Raw genomic sequence first — 17,500 nt, 5'->3', positions numbered from 1 at the left:
AGTGCAATCCCCACAGAAAGCTCCACACCTACAGGCCCCTGCACACACGTCACAGTTACAGCCTCCCTCGGCTCGTCAGCTGAACGTGTGCGCAGGTGTGTGTCGGACACTGATCTTTGATGTAACACAAATAAAAATATTATTATTGTTCTATTCATCAATTGGGTGTTTTGTCTTTGCCCCTTCTGGCTGCTGTGGTCCAAACAGCGACCAGCTTTAGGGGGAAGCACTTTTCCACACAGGGCCGTGTAGGTCTGGATTTGGCTCCCACCAAATGAACGCCTTCATTTAGAAACTTTGTGTTACGTGTATCTGTATATCTACATGTGTTTGATGATCTGAAACACTTAAGTGAGACAAACATATAAAAACAGCACTTTTCCACACCAGTGTACATCCCCGCCCTCCCCCGGGGACGGCCCCGCCCTCCGGGGATCTGGACCAACCTGAGAGGCTTTGTGGTTGATGCCGTACGCCAGCGGGTTGGCCCTCATGCGAACATAAAGGTAGGTGTAGCTGAGCCACTTCACAGCCTCCTCCACGTTGGTGACCGTTCCCAGAGCAATCTGTAGCAGGAGAGAGAACAGCAGCTCACAGACCTCTGTCGCCATCTAATGGACACTACCTGAAAGCACAGCTGCTCCTCTCTACTCTGCCCAGCAACACGTGCTATTAATCCTTTTCTTAAAGATGTAAAACAGCTTCACAGATTTGAAGACAGCTTGTTTCAAACACTATGACCTGAGTCCATGTTAAATGTTAGCTATGTGCTATCCTGGCACCTGTCTGCATGTCATCGCTGCCCTGTTCGGACTGTGGAAGCTAAACTTTGCTCAAAGCGAAGCAGAAGGAAACTGCGTTACCTCAGCGTTGAGGTTATTGGCCAGGCTGTCCAGGAACCGACTCTCTATGGCGTTCTGCTGGGTGAGCAGGGTCAGGTAATGGCTCAGCTTGTCGTGGGTGGTGATGATGGTTCCCTCACCATACTTATCAAACTGTGGACGACCTGCTCTTCCAAAAATCTGCATGACGTCCAGGATGCCCAGATCCACCACGGCGCCGCGCTTGGCATCGTAAATTTGGGTACCCTGCATCAGAGCAGAGACAGGTGTGTGAGTGCAGGCGGGGAGCGCTCAGAGTAACCGAGTGAATCTTTACAGCCTCTCAGCATTCTGAAACTAAAACAACAACTAAAACCACGTTACACTTCAGTGCATGGTCTCACAAGCTGACTGCAGATACATGAGGCTTTTACAGGAATAACGTTCACATTTGTGAGACGCTTAAAGTTACAGAGCCAATTAAAAGCCCTCAACTACTGACTTTAGATGGAATGTGCAAAGTAAAGGACGCTCTGAGCTCCCTCAGGGTAGCAGGCACAAACACATTAAATCCATGAAGGACCTTGATGATGACAGCGTGAGCCGGCAGGTTCACTCCCCAGGCCAAGGTGGCGGTACAGACCAGGACCTTGAGGTGGCCTCTGGAGAACATGCTCTCCATCAGGCTGCGGTCAGAGCGCAGCATGCCAGCGTGGTGGATGCCAAAACCTTCAGGAAACATTTCTTTCATCTGCTTGTTCCTGGAGCGCTGGATCTGAAAGAGATGGTCAAAGAAGGAGTTTCAGAAGGAGTGGAGGCGAGTCTCAGACTCTCAGCTGTAAGTGTTCACACAAAACAGCAGCAGCAGTCGGGAATCAAACATTTCCTGTACAGTACATGCAGTAATCAGCCACTGGCAGCCTACTACAGCAGAGTGTAATACATGCACACGGCTGTAGGCCTGCTGCACACTCCAGCAGCATCTGCAGCTCACAGCACATGCACACAGAGTGAGATGTGTGCTGTGACTGACAGCAGCCCTGTGACCCGGCCGGCCACCGGGGGAGTCCTCATCACAAGGCTTTATCTCTCTCTCTGGGCATCTAAATGGAGGTCAGCGCCCAGCAGGCTGCTGCGCGGCAAAGAGAAATCCCATTACTGCCAGCAGCTGTCTGCCTCACACACTCCACGAGTGTTTGGATTGCAGTGATTGTCTGCATTTGTATGCAAACCCTGTGGATACAAGCTGGAGGCTGACTGTGCAGGTAAAATGTCACAGAGGCAAAGCCAAAAACATTTGTTGGTTAGCCTCGGTGACTAATGATTTGTACCACAAGTTACTGCCAGCTTTCACTTGGTCTGTTCAGAATACTGCAGTTTTAATCACACGGCTCTTTTCTTTTTCAGTCTCTTCTCATCTTATTATTATGCTTCAGTGCGTTACTTATTCTGCATGTGGCGCCAAATCACAACCAGAGTCGCCTGAAGGTGGCGAGTCCCAGGGAAAGAAGCAGACGTCTCCATACTGGAGAACAGCGGTCTGACATGTCCCCGAACCGGAGACACTGGAGACGGTTACTCACCCACAGTGACTGAGGAGGTAACGTCTGTGTTGAACACAAATGTCATCTCTGTGATACCCAGTGAGACATCAGTTTAAATTGTAACTTCTCTTGATCCTCTTAATTTCTCAGGTTGTTTTTCTCGCTGCTCGTCTCTCTGTACGCTGCACTTTGACTTTGAGTAATGGTTCGAGTCCTGCTGTGAAACCTCGACAGCATCTCGACATTTGAAAGCGGAGGATCTGAGGTCACACACATCCTCAGTCATGTACTGTAAATGACATCATCATGAATAAAAGCATTTGTATAGCGCTTTACTCAGACCCCAAAGCGCTTCACACTACATCCAGTCACACACACATTCACACACTGGTGATGGCAGCTACATTGTAGCCACAGCCACCCTGGGGCGCACTGACAGAGGCGAGGCTGCCGGACACTGGCGCCACCGGGCCCTCTGACCACCACCAGTAGGCAAACACGGGTTAGTATCTTGCCCAAGGATATTTGGCATGCAGCCTGGAGGCAGCCTGGGATTGAACCACCGAGTGAGCAGTAAGGCCACGCAGGTGTGTTTCTACGTGTTTTACAGCCAGTGGCATTTCCCAGTGTGGCCATTAACAAGAGTGCACGTTTAAAAACTGCCACACTGGTTTCAGTTTTCAAACCCTTCCATTCGGTGTGTACGCAGTCATCATGATGCTTTTGTAACTGCATCGCACATGTCGCTCTCTGTAAACCTTTCGCACACCTTGCCGCTCACTATGGTTGCACTGTGCATGGATAGAACCAAGCTCTGTTGTTTTATACCAGATGACACTTCATGGTTGACCTAGTACGCATGCAGAAGTGGGAGTATGCAAGAGAGACGTTAGAGGTGACAAGGTGTGATGCTAGTTATAGGAGTCTCATGAGTGATATTGTGCGTCTTACACAACAAGGCATGCAGAAAACAGGGATCTCTAGAAGACTAGTTGGTACTGACAGTCCGATACGACGAAAGCTCTGTGTGGTTACATAGACTGGACACTACTGGCTTCTCGCTCTCCAGACGATCACAGATCGTTCCTATAGCGCTCACTTCTCGGGCTCACACACACGTCTCACTGTCCTCCACATTCGCGCGCTCAGTCAAAATATTCCTACCCAGCTAGCAGCGCAGCACCTCACTTCTCTCCATGCCGTGGCCTATGCACGCGCGCTCACTTCCTCCACAGCGCGCTCACTTCCTCCACACGCGCTCTCACTTCCTCCACACTCTCACTTCCTCCATACACGCTCTCACTTCCTCCACACACGCTCTCACTTCCTCCACGCGCGCTCACTTCCTCCACACGCGCGCTCACTTCCTCCACACGCGCTCTCACTTCCTGCACACACGCTCTCACTTCCTGCACACGCGCTCTCACTTCCTCCATACGCGCTCTCACTTCCTGCACACACACTCTCACTTCCTCCATACGCGCTCTCACTTCCTCCACACGCGCTCACTTCCTGCACACACGCTCTCACTTCCTCCACACGCGCTCTCACTTCCTCCATATGCGTTCTCACTTCCTGCACACACACTCTCACTTCCTCCATACGCGTTCTCACTTCCTGCACACACGCTCTCACTTCCTCCATACGCGTTCTCACTTCCTGCACACACGCTCTCACTTCCTCCATAAGCGCTCTCACTTCCTGCACACACGCTCTCACTTCCTGCACACACGCTCTCACTTCCTGCACACACGCTCTCACTTCCTCCACACACACTGAAACATGTTCCTGGTTTCTTTCAAGCAGGTCAAGATGGCGACTCACAGAACCTCCGATCCACCCTGAAATTATTTATGACAGGAGCTTTTCAGCATGTTTGGACGTCCCTGTGTGTCAAACTTGTGCGTCCACAGCTGAGTGCGGACATTCAGCTGTGTGGTCAGAAGTCACAGCAACACAACCTGTTTCATGGAAACACACTGTTGTGCGTCCTTCACACTCCCTCTCTGCCTGAGTCACCCACACCAACATCACACAGCAGTGACACAACCACACACTGAGGGATCAGTGGGTCTGTCAGTGCTCGTCCAGGGTCAGTGTCATCACGCCTCCTTTGAAAAATGCTCACTACAAATAAATACGATTGTTTTTCTGAGTAATCACACTTCATCATATGTTGTTCCCTCTGAGAGCGGCGCTCCCGTCTCATGTGACACGAGGCCCCACTGAGCGTCTTGATGCTTCTCCACCATTCACAGGTGACAGATGGACCCTCAGGCCCCCTCCTCCATTCAGATGGTCTTTCCCTCCTTGGCTCCGCCCTCAAACCAGCGTTCCTCCCTGTCCAGGACGTTACGTCCTCATCCTTGAAGTGTCCACTGGCCTGCAGGTGTGAACAGAGGCTCTGCTGTGTTGGGCCGTCCGCTCACTGAGCAGTTGCTAAATATGAATGCCGTATGAATCACATGATATAGATTTCACAGTGCAGCGTTTCTCATTCAATTAAACTTTATTCGTACAGTTGCCTCGAGCTGCTTCATACTGTCAGTAGCTACAATAATACAGAGAAGGGAAGAAGACAGTGGTCCGGGTGTGAAGCTGCACTGGAGAACTGGTCCATGTGCACAACAAGGACTACTGTGGCTACCTTCAGTTCAAGAATGTGGAGCTGTCCGTCTACAAGATGACCAACTGATTATTGATTATTTATCGCCACAAAGGAGATATATTTGTATTATTTAGTTAGAAAACTGAGTGCATGTAAATCTGAGGGAACTGCAGGCGTCCGGCACGTCGGGGAGGTTTGGGCTCAATCAGTCCTTTCAACCCAAACAAACAAACTAATATATAAATGCATTAATAAATCAGAGCATCTCTTTTAAAACCAGTGAAGCAGAAACGTGAAGCTTCTCTCCCGAGGTTTCTCTGACAGCGTGCGGTGGAGTCTTCAGGGTAAGGCTGTGCACTTTCCTGGGGAAGCAGGTAATTGAAATGCTGTGGCTGAGGCTTCTTTTTGAGGTGTCAGAGTGTGTTACAGACATGCTTCCAGCCTCTAATCTAAGGTGAGTTAGTGCTGACGTCTGCTGTGCCATGACTATATTTGAGATGGCAGTGACCTAAGCTCCTGATCAGCTTCCATTAGGCCTGCCGCTGGCTGCAGCTCCTGCTGCACAGCTCCGTCGGTACACAGACAGCAAGCTGCCAGCTCCGCTCACCGTCTCTCACGCCCATGGAGAGAACATCAGCTTACACCACAGCTAAACTAAATTACCCCAAAATTCAAAGACTGCCTACGTGTAAGTGAAACGGGTTTCAAATTTGTGACAATCCAACTGAGCTCTGCACATCCCTGGTGCTTTGAGTGGTAGCGCACAGTGCTGAAGCCTTGTTAGACGTGGTAGAAACAGGATGCAGCGCACTCCAGCTTCAAAACTGAGATTTCAAATATCACTGTGAAAATGTGACAAATGACACTTGTGATCAGTGGTGAATGTGCTCTGCCACAGCCCGCTGCTATCACGCTCTATCTTTGCTGTATTGAGCCATGATGGCTAATTGTGGATTTAGTGGCTGTTGATGGCCATGTTTGGTGCTGCAGAGGATATGTCTCCACTCCTCCACACTTCACCTGTCTGCCTGCTGCTGTAGCTCCAGAGAGAAGAAGCACAGTTTATCCAGTTTGCCATATCGCTCAGCTGTTGATCAATACAGGAAGTACTACAGCTGCTTCATACTTCACTCTATGAGTAGACAGTAAATATGTACCAATGAAGTCAGTGCTATCTAATGAGTAAAGCAATAATCCACTTGGTCAGACAGTTGAAGGTGTTTGCTGTCTGAGGCAGCGTTCATAAAAGCCTCCGTGGTTATCACGGTGTCTGTGGTCACATGGCACAGCATCACGGTCAGCAGTGACCTCATCGTCGTACCGGGATACTCACTGTTGTCACACTTTCACCACCCGACGTGCTCATCAGCACATGCTGTACGTGAGATGTTACCCAATGCTGTTCAGCAGCAGGACGAGTGATCGGGCTCTGCTGGAGTTATCAGAGATCTCTGTGAGAGTTCTTAAATCTTTAAACTTCCCTCACCACCATCTGCTGTAAGCACGCAGAAACATGACAGACGTGCGAAATAAGGACTTAATTGGCTGCAACGTCTAGAACAATACAAGAGAAACAGCCCAGCTGGGACTGGTTTCCAGTAAAACTGGCTCCTGTAAGTGATGTTAAGAGCATTTCCTCTGATGTTCCTTACTGCTATCAGCTCCTCTCACAGCACCGCCCGCGTACAGTCACAGTTTGGGCGATGACCAAGCTAAACGTTTCAGTCAGGTAATGCAGCGCTGCGTCAGAGTCTGCCCTCATGGCAGCTGCCGCCTCACTCATGAGAACAATCATGGATGGGTCCGCTCAAAGCTGACCCCACAGAAGGAGCTGCTTACTGACCTACAGGTTACCACAGCCTCCAGAAACACCATTACTAACACAGTGTGCTGTAATGGTTTGGAGGTTTGCAGTGTTCACAAGCTGCCCCTGATCCAGGAGGCACACGGTCAGGGCTCGGCAGAAGGCGCTGCGGTCAGATGATGATGTTTGGGGGAAGAGAAAATCCCAGTGTCCCCACAGTCAAGCACAGAGGTGGACGCTTGATGCTGACTTCACTGGATGAGGGGGCAACAACAGGGCCACGTATGACATCCTGGACACAAACCTTCAGCCAGAACCCTGAAGATCTGTGGTGGAATCAGCATGATAAGGACCAAGACACAAAGAGGTAGCTGAGGAAGAGTCAGGGAGCATCCCGGCCAGCCTACATCCACCTCTGGCACCTGAAGCTTCAAGGTGCCAGAGGTGGATGTAGAGGAACGCTCTCCTGAGATCTGAGCAGGGCTGATGACCTGCTACAGGATACATCTCACCACTATGCTCACCCACAAGGCTACTGGTTGCACCGAGTGGTGTTTTGCTTGGTGATCGAATACTCATTTCACTGCATGACGTGAAAATGTGCCTCTGTGTGTACTGCGGCTGATGCTCTCTCCGTTCAAATGAAACTACAGACACTGTTAGTGAGTCACGTCCATCAGGGGTTAACCCCCCCCAGGCCACGGGTTTCAGCACTGCTGAAAAATAAATGTTGCTTGAAGACAAATATGATCCTGGTCCTTTGTTCCTGAACATTGGAGGTGGCACAGCAAAACAGCGAACACTCCAGTCAGCTGTTTAAATGCTGATGAAGAAGCAATTAAACAGGAAAACGGACTTGCTATGCTGTGCCATGATAGCATGCAAGGCTGCTCCCTCAGGCTATGAGACTGCAGATGAGCTGCAAACAGAGGAGGCGTTTACAGAAGCACTGCTGGACAAAGCTGCCTTTGTTTTTAAGGCTGCTGTTTCCGTGCTGTCAGTCCACGGTGTCACTCCTGCTTCCAGCAGCGTTTCAGGTGCGGCTCTTTGTTGTTGATCACTGCAGTGGGTAACTGGTTGGGCACAGTGACAGGCTGTCACAGATCTGTCACTACGAAAGCAGCAGCAGTGGACTCGACTTGTAAAAATAGCACCAAATGAAAGAAAATGGAGACATTAATGAGCACAGTCGGGTGTTGCTGTAGAGTCCCTGGAGGCTTCGCACTCAGAGGCGTGAGTGTGTCTGCATCTGTGTATGTTGTCAAACAAAGTGACAGGGAAGCAGCACATCTGAAGGCCGGAGAAGAGCGAGCTTCAAAGAGAAGCCGATACACTCGTTCGCTGTTCTCTAGCAGTGATCTGGTCCCTCAGTTCATGTGAATGTATGCTTTGACAAACACTGCTCCGGCATGCCGAGCTGGCCACTGTTGGCCACAGTGTGAAAGGGGTGCTACGCCCCCGCTGTGTCAGAAAACACGACGGGTCTGTAGAATAAGTGTAATGGACTCACGGGGCCACTAGGTGGCTCTTATCCTCCATAACAACTCTGCTTCCCTTTGAAAGCAGCCACACGGTTTCATGTCTCACAGCTGGATTCCTACCACGGGGTGGGGGCGCAGAGGGGGGGGCAGGGGAGAGAGTGCGGACTGTCAAAGTCGAGCAAATGAAAGTCAGAGAGGCTTTGACTCCTCTCAGGTGGGAGCTTCAGGTTTCCTGCACAGCTTATGCTGCAAACTCATTTATTGTCTATTCAAACATGTTTCTTCTAATCTGTGATTCATATACTTCAATTTATCAAGTGATGGATTTCAAAACTGACAACGTGGCAGCAACACTTCCTGCACAGCATAGTACTGTCTACAACACTGTATATTATTACTGAAGAAGAGAACTGAGAGTCGATGAGCCTAATAAACCCATCTGTAGATGATATTCTCCAAACTCCTCAGTAAACTGCAGGGTGACATATTCCCTCATCATCCTCACTCACACTCTGCTACAGCACAACATCATTAATAAATGCACCTTTACCCATGTTTGAGATTCAGCTGTATCAGGAGACTTTGTGTCTATCAGTCAGAAATATGTCATGTTTCTGCAGTAAAGCACGTTATCCCAGCATATCTCATGTTGTTATCATAAACATGGAGCCCTATCCAGAAACTCACCAGAATTATGAAAACATACAGACAGAATAAACTGTAAATATTGGTTACATTTTATTAGTCCGTCATTTATCCAGGTAAAAAAATCTGACCTGGCATCATGGCAGCAAAAGTCAAAACGCACATTAGCCAGCAAGTGGAAACAGAGTTTTTTTGTTTTAATTTGCCTCTATATCAGGACAATATCAGGAACAAAGTAACAGCTGGCTCCAAATATTTGTAACACATGAAGTGTATGCAAAAAATCAACGTCTGAAAACTAATTAGGTTCACTACCAGGGGCGGATCTAGAGGGGGGCATGGGGTGGCATGTGCCACCCTAGCTTTGCATATGACAGTGTTGTTTATTAAAATAAGACAGCATTAACACTTTGAGCCTGGCTACATAACACTGAATATATTACATGCTTCTGATTGTGCCAGAGCACATTTGAATCAACACCAAGGGCATTTCAGACTTGACACAGGTGGTTGTTACGCTCTGTAAATGGACTGAAGGTGAGAGTGATTAACCCTCTGGGGTCCACGGACACGCCGCACCTCCAAATCACACTGATTTAAGCTAACACAGCAACAAGCTGCAGCCACACGGAGTCTCGGATTCATGAGTGCTGAAAGTTGGGACTTCAGAGGATATACAAGTTCTTAAATTTTATTGACAGGCCATTAAATCCAGAGCTATGATTAAAAATATATGTGAGCCATGCTTTTTTCTAAATACGTCACGTTTAGTGCAGAAGGACGGGTTTAAAAAGGACAGCGTGACAACAGTAAACACAGAAACAAACTTTTGTTTACTGGCACAAATAATTTGTGGTGCATCTCATTGTTCTCTCACTTTAGTTATTGTAATAGTTTTAAGTGGTTGTAGAAAATGTTAAAGATGTCAGATGTGCTGGCTGCATTTTTAGATAAATAGTTGTTCTATGAATTTAATGTTCATACGTTTTCAAATTTCACAGTTTATGTTTGTAATCCAAGTTATTAAAACAATTCACTCAACATGTCTGTGGGCTAAACTACTACCAGGATTTGATGTTTTTGTGTGATTTCAGATCAGTTGTGTTACTGCAGCATGACGATGAAACAATCAGTGTAGATTCACACTGAGCTGATGAAATGAGACCAAACAACATACAAAAAAGGAGCAACAATGTGCGGTCGAGCTCCCCAGAGGGTGAACCCAACACATCCTGAAAAAGGAGGTTTACATTTCTGTTCAAGATTTCTGACATTTTGTGTAAATTTAAGCAACAACTTGATGTTTTCTAACAAAGTGAAACTTCAGTTATCCCTGTGTTTGTAAGTAACCGCCCATGCTGTGCAGCTTTCTGCATTTGATACTTATTGGGCTCCACACATGTGCGTGTGTTATCTAACTTAGATGTTTCATTATGGAAAATAATCCAGTTATAGAAACGTGTGTATACTGACTGCATTGAATCATTTGAACCACATGTAACACCTGCATATGTGTTTTTAATAAAAGGCAACGCCTGTAGATCTGGCCCTGTTCACTCCCAGCATCAGTGTGGATCGAACAGCTGACTCGCTGAAGCTCGAACAGGAGACACGAGTAAATGATCCTTTCTGAGGAGAGTTAAACGACGTCTCTTCAGGGAAGCTCTTCTTTATTTTAGTGAGACGATGGCACACCTCGTGTTTCAGAACATAGAACTGTAAAGCCAAGAATACACACTCGATCCAACAGCACGGGTCTAAAGTAGTTCTTTAAAAAGACTCTTTTCATTCGAGAGCACACCACACGTCCTGTGTAACTAGATTAGACTGTAGTGGCACATTCAGATATCGAGCTTGACTGACAGCCTCTCCAAACCCCAGATAAAGCCAATTAAATAATACAGACGGGAGACGGGAAAACAGAGCGACTTTTAAAGCTGGATAAATAAACGCTGATTATACGTCTGACCTTATAGGGGCTTTATTCACCACATATGCATATTGGAGATTAAAAAAAACACCTATAAATATTAATGTGGGGCAATTTGCAGTGTGCAAATAAGCAGTGCATTATCTCTGTGTGGGCTTAGAGTCGAGTCAGCCCCGTGCCCCTTCCTTCACCAGAGCAAGTCTGACTGACAAACACTCAAAGATGAACTAATGGAACGGATAATACTCATTATGTTGGGACACAGGCAAAACCATTTTCAGCTGGTGCACATAAAACTTCCTGCGTGCACAGAAACTAAAGGAACAGTTACACAATTGCTTTTTAAGTACTGCTTCAAAGACTAACCAGGCCACAGCGCATCGCTTCAGTCCCCCGACGTAATCTCTCGTCGCTATTTCCAGTTTTAGAAAGCATGAAAAGTGATCTGATTTGTATACATAACCCATTTAAATAGAAAGAAGATTAGAGACACATCAATCTTGGCTGAGCCCCGGGGAACAGAGGAAAAGGTTACTAAATTTATCACTCTGCCTTCCCAGGCAGGAGATTTAAATATGGGACTTGGCATCTGACTGACCGTCCTCGGAGGGAAAATATAGCTCCACCTCTGTGTACCCTCACAGCACAAAGACCATTAATTACACGCACGCACGCCATCGGTGTTCCACCCTCACGCCTGCGCTCGCACGCATTATGGTGTCAAAGCTAAACAGTGTTGAGGGAAAATGAAACCCGTGCTTCTATATATTACCTCATGGTTGCCAGACGGCGTCCCACAGCCGGGCGTGTGGAGCCCCCTGGTCTCTGTTGCAAACTGTTTGCATTATATTCATCTAACACACACAATGTGGTTTCCTGTCTGCAGGTTCAAAGTCTCTAACTGCCCTAAAGTCTGTAACCAAGTTTGTTAGAGAGCTAGTTGTCTCAGTGTTAGGGAACCGGACACACCCGATTACTGCATTAGGCTCTGGGCTCGTGTGCGAGCAGCGCACTAATCACTAATCAATCTACCAGTGAAACCTGCAGCTCTTTAATCATTCCTGGCAGTGTTGCTGCCTTTTCCTGTTTGTTCTCATGAAGTATTTGTCTTGGAATAAAATGAGGAACGTCACTTTTCTTCTCCAATTAGTCTGCAAAACATTCCTCCATAACGTGTGATGTGCTGCTCTGCAGGTTTGCCCCACTTGATCCTCCAGGCTGTGAAAATGCTGAATCTAAAAATACCTCATCACACACCCTGACAGCGCTGTGCTGTCTTTAATCAGCCACATGCATGTATCTGAAGGTTCTCGCTGAACACGATCACATGAAACGATGTGTGGACACTTGTTACCTGTTTCTCACACTGGCCGTAGTCTGACCCTTGGTCTGGTTGAAAGAAACAAATCTCTCCACGGTTCTTCGCCATCTCGATGAGCCCCATGGCCGTCCTCACTGTGGCATTACGAGCATGGACAAACACCATCACCTGGGCACAAACACACGGCTTCAACACACCAGAATATTAACACAGCCCAGTGATACAGAGACGCTTTAGTAATCTCGCTGCACTGTTACAGCCACGCTGAGTTCAGCTCGAACAGAGCAGTGAGACACTCGGCGAGCCTGGGGGGGTCTTAAAGAAAATCACGTCAATTAATATATGTCACAGCCACTTCCTGACAATTCATTACTGAGAGAAGAAGAAGGATCGCTGGCTGAGCAGTAAGCTCTAGACTGTAGCAGTGAAACCGTCCAACCACAAACACATGTGCGCAGCACGTTTCATGTTTTGGACAATCAAACCGGCTTACATGGTGTCAGAGACTACAGAAAAGTTCATATCAGCTTTGCCTCTGAGGGAAGCAATCGGACAAAGAGGGGGAAGCTCGGAAAACCGGAGCGTGTATGTGGGCGCGCTTGGAAAAAAGATGCAGACAGGATAACAACAGTCCTCAATAGGCTGCTCAACTCCTGCAGCAGATGGAAGCTAAACGGTAAAGTCTGAATTCACAGCTCTCCTGTTCCCAACAGGCTGCAGAGTGGAAGCAGAATGAGTGGAGGGGGTGGGTGGATGGGGAAGGAGGGGGAGGTAAAACCGGGGGAGATAAGGACTTGAGAGAATTTAGATAACAGGTGTTCATTCCAAAAGGTTCACACAAAATATTTACTGCAGCACGGTTGCTATTCATGAAAAAGTTCAGGGAAATATTTGGGAGGAAAAGATTGTGGCGCTACACCAACATCACTCCACACGGGTGGTGTTAGGAAGCATGCATGCTGCTGGGCTTTAGGGCTAAAGCAATCAGGAAGTACATGCATGCAGAAAAAATGACTCTTCAACAGAGCGCGGGCACTGAAGAGCTGAGAGATGCTACAAATACACGTTCAGACTGGATGCCTCAGGCGGAGCTCAGTCCGTGGGTTACACACAGTATAACACAGGCTCGATGAATCCTGTGTCCCCACCAAAGCCCACACACACGGGTCAAACACACAGAAAAGCCCTTACCTGGTGACCTGCCTTCACCTGTTCCAGAACTTTGTCATAACAAACCTCCTCCATGTCATGGATCTGCTGGATCTGAACAGGAAGCACGGTGAACAGGATACAATCACAGCTCTTAGCACTTCTAAACATTACCAGTCCTATTTTTCTGTACATCCAAAGACTTCTTAAATGTTCATACCTTGTTGTTGGTTTTGATGCCAACAAAGGTCTGTCCCAGAGGCACTGGTCTGAAGCGTCCGTCGAAGAAGAAGAGACCAATATATGGGTTGACATGTAGGAAGGTGGCCACATCCAGATAGTTAGGCAGGGTAGCAGACAGTCCCAGAATCCTGATCATGCTCTGGGTGGACTCCACCTAAACCCAAAACCACATACTGTTGTAGTTAGACCAGAGTCCATCTCAGGGTTTAATCTAGGCACAAAGAAAGGTTAAAATAATACCAGTTTCACAGGTGCACGCCACCTTCTCATCTTTTCTGACTCATTTTTACTAGTTCTGAATTTGGCTAGAATCGGTGTGAGTGCTGATAGCATGAGGTGATACCTGGACCCTGCAGAGGATGCTCAGGCAGTCTAACAGCTGCAGGATGGCAGGAAGGTTTGTCTCCCAGTGTTACATTTATATTGTTGATTGTCATTTATGCTTAGAAATATTTACCGTAATTGTCGGGCTATAAGCCGCTACTTTTTGCACAAGCTTTTGAACCCTGCGGCTTTTAGTCAGGTGCGGCTTTTCTATGGATTGTCCATGATTTTTGTCATATCGTAAGACGATTTGTTTTGTTTGTTCCGCTGTTGTACAGCACAACATGCCCCTCCGCCAGGCAACGTAATCAGACACACAGTATCGGGGTTCAAGAGTGGTATGTTGGTCACGTGTCCGTCCGCCAGGCAACGTAGTGCCCTACAAGTAGTGCGAAAAACAAACTTCAAAGTAGCGCTACGTGTTCAGCGGGAGGCGTGGATGATGAGCGGCGATAAACTTGCGAAAAGCAAGTTATGCTCAACTCCACCGGTGGATTCTGACAGCGTGGAAAAGTGTGAAAACATCCATGATCACCAAAGGATTTCGAAGGGCTGGACTGCTGCGTGATGGAGAGGAGGACACCGCCACGGCCCTTCAGAGGGTGTTCGACTCTGACACTGACAGCGAGGATTTCTTTGGTTTTGAAAGTGACAACGAAAGAGAGAAGTGGAGAGTGGATGACGTAGCCACCCTGAGCCTGTTTGTATCCGACACTGGAGAAGAGGACTTTGGTGGTTTCAGTGCGCAGGAAGAAGAGAAAGATGGTGAATGACTGACTTTTCTTCTTGTTGAAGCTGTGTCGCTGCACCTGAGCCTGAAAGGTAGGCCGAATCTATTTTTCTGGTGTGCTGCAGGTTATTGTTATGTACTACATTTATTACTCGTTTATGAAGCACAGTACATGTTTCCTACTTGTAATTACCGCTACTTGTACATATACCTAAAAAGTTATGCAAATATGTACCCATAACTTGTTTTTCAAAATATTAATAAAAGGGGTGTGTCTCCAAACAGCCATCTCTTTCCTGATTCGCTTTGTGCATATTCTCTTACATATGATAAGTCAACATTGAAACACCTGCGGCTTTTGGTCAGGTGCGGCTAATGTATGTACAAAACAGGATTTTCCCCTGATTTTAGCTTGTGCGGCTAATATTCAGGTGCTCTCTGTAGTCCGGGAAATACGGTAACCATATATGCTTAGAGGTGTATAATCGATTGTGTAGTGATGGGAATGTGTGATCTTTAGGAGTCTGCAAAGGCTTGGTGTGCATTCCAGAGGGCTCTGGCATTCACACCCATATTCTGGGAGCGTGGGAGAGGGGGTACCTGCTCTTATTGTTTTATGGCAGGATAAACGTGGCTATGTCTGTTTTAGGCTAAGTGCCTTTTGTTTAGATGAACTGTTGGACTTCCAGACCAGCAGGGTTAGGGAAGTCTTTATGGGGTCACACACTGTATGTTAATGAACCTATGCATATTCATGTAACCTCAATAAAAGAGCAGTGTTACAGGGGAGCAGACGAGAGCAACTGGGGTCAAGCGAAGGAACGGCGTTTGTCCGGTTCTCTCCCGTGCACGAGAAACATGAAGAACTTTGCCTACTCGTGTCTTGCTTTGCTGTGTAATTAAATTGTCCTTAACGTTCCAGCGACTAGGTTTATGCTACAAACCTATCACCCAGCACAGTCTCAAGAGCGTGGAGGAGAGTCCAAGAGACCGGTAGCTACTCTAGACAAGTCTTATTGGAGACAGAGTGGACCTTTGGTAGCGTGTAGTGCCTGCGTGGCACTCAGCGGTGATGCTGGGCTGTCCGGGTTGTATCTCATGTGTCATGATGACACCCTACAACCCTACACTCAGCCTTCAAACAAATGATAAAAACTGATGGTCACTTGGTGCACCCTGAAGCCGTGTTTCAGGTCATCATCGGCATCCCAGAAAGAGATACTGACTGACCACGGCAGGTCGTTCATGTCTCGCGCACTAAGAGACCCGTGTGAATGATGAAATGTGCTCGGCCCAGCGTCTACCACCCGCAGACTGACCGCTTGGTGAAGCAGCTGAACAAGGCTTTAAAGTCCATGATTAGTAAGTTCATTGACGAGGATAAATGCAACCCTCTGTTGTTTGCAGTGCGGGAGGTGCCCCAGGCCTCCACAGGATTTTCTCAGTTACTGTTGGGCAGGAAGCCGTGGGGGGGCTTAATTAAAGAAAACTGGGAGGAAGTTCCAAGCCTGGCTATAAACCAGATTCAGTACATCCTGCACCTCCTGGGAATTGTTCACCTGGAGACAAAGTGCCTGTGTTACTCTCTTCTTCTAGCTTGAAATTACTCGCCAAGTGGCAAGGATCCTTCGCGGTCACACGGCAAATGGGGGGACGCTGACTATAAGGTTATATGGTTGTACAGTGGAGGTGCCACACAGCGGCCAGAAGCCGCCCCGGCCTCCGTCGGGCGGTGTGGGGCGTGGCAGGGGTGTGGTCTTCAGTTCTGCTGAAGGGTAGGCGTGGCTCATGGGGCAGTGCCGGCAGGTGGAAGTAATCAGTCTAATGAAGTCTCTCCTCTATTTATTGAGGCCGGGGGCCAGAGTGGAGAGGGTGGAGTCAGCTGGAAAGCTGGAACAAAAAGCGTGTGCAAATGAAGTACACAGAAAGGAAACGTCACCCGATCACTGTGTTGGTCCAAATCAGTCACAGGTGTCAACACATTTACAAAAAGCAACACATTACAGATGGTGTCATACTCACCACACTGTATAATATTCAATCCCGTTTATACATTCAGTGATACCATCTGTTAGATTTTGAACAATTGCAATGTTAATGAGTAACATGACGAATCAACGTGAAGCAGAGTCCAATACAATGACCAGTTGACCACAGAGAGGATGGCATGCTGGTTACTCAGTGTACAGTTTGCTGCTTTCACCATCTCCTTCTGCATCTTTGCCACAATGTACTCAAACAGTCACACTACAGAGTTCACCAATAGTTGATTCTGTTCATCTGGATGTTTTCAGTGGGAGAAAGGTTTCATCATCATCGGGTGCCTTCTCCAGTCTCAGCTGACTGCAGCTTTCCAATCTTACAAACAGCACATTAGCTTAATTACTGATCTTCCCTGTCTCCATGGCCACCTCTCTCTTTGCCACAACTCAGCAGTAAAGTGCTGCAGGTTTGACTGTCACCACGTTTCCCTCACTCATGATCTAAACTCTTCCCAACATCACCTCGTTCGTTAGGGGACTTTACTCGTTGAGTACCATCGCCTGAAGGTGGTGGCTGCAAATTCTCCACTCAGGAACTTTGCACTTGGCTTCAAAGTAAACCAGTGCAAACTGAAGGTCATTAGTTGATGAAGCACCGATCAATTCGGTCCACAAAAATGATGAACTGTCTGACTGCTGCTGTAAAGGGATTTAGGGCTGAATTTATCCTGCATACTAAAGACATTGAAGCAGGCTGTGAAAAAACTGCATCCCTCCAGTCTTTGTTACCATTCTGTCATTTCTTTATAATAATGACAACAACAAGCACAGTGTTGCTAAACACTGGGTGCAGTACCAGCTGTTATCAGTTCGTCTTGTGTTCCTGTCTCAAAAAAGGTGTTTTTTTTGTGTGTGTGG

At 47.5% G+C, this 17,500-nt stretch overlaps 1 protein-coding gene across 8 annotated transcripts in view; it reads right to left on the bottom strand.

Annotated features, from left to right (window-relative positions):
- Positions 1 to 17,500, bottom strand: part of ascc3 (activating signal cointegrator 1 complex subunit 3) — a gene marked incomplete at its 3' end in the record, with an annotated part of 122,202 nt that overhangs the window by 13,970 nt on the left and 90,732 nt on the right. For all 8 annotated transcript variants that reach the window (XM_014330397.2, XM_014330395.2, XM_014330396.2 and 5 more), the window contains 6 exon segments: positions 447 to 566; positions 864 to 1,088; positions 1,405 to 1,596; positions 12,188 to 12,322; positions 13,346 to 13,417; positions 13,524 to 13,700. In XM_014330397.2, the coding sequence (XP_014185883.1) occupies positions 447 to 566; positions 864 to 1,088; positions 1,405 to 1,596; positions 12,188 to 12,322; positions 13,346 to 13,417; positions 13,524 to 13,700 (921 nt within the window).

The sequence above is a fragment of the Haplochromis burtoni genome, unplaced genomic scaffold (genome assembly GCF_018398535.1).
Source record: "Haplochromis burtoni strain Fernald_Lab_line unplaced genomic scaffold, NCSU_Asbu1 Contig_785, whole genome shotgun sequence".
Classification (NCBI taxonomy): domain Eukaryota; kingdom Metazoa; phylum Chordata; class Actinopteri; order Cichliformes; family Cichlidae; genus Haplochromis; species Haplochromis burtoni.
This window is presented reverse-complemented; position numbering and strand designations above follow the sequence as displayed.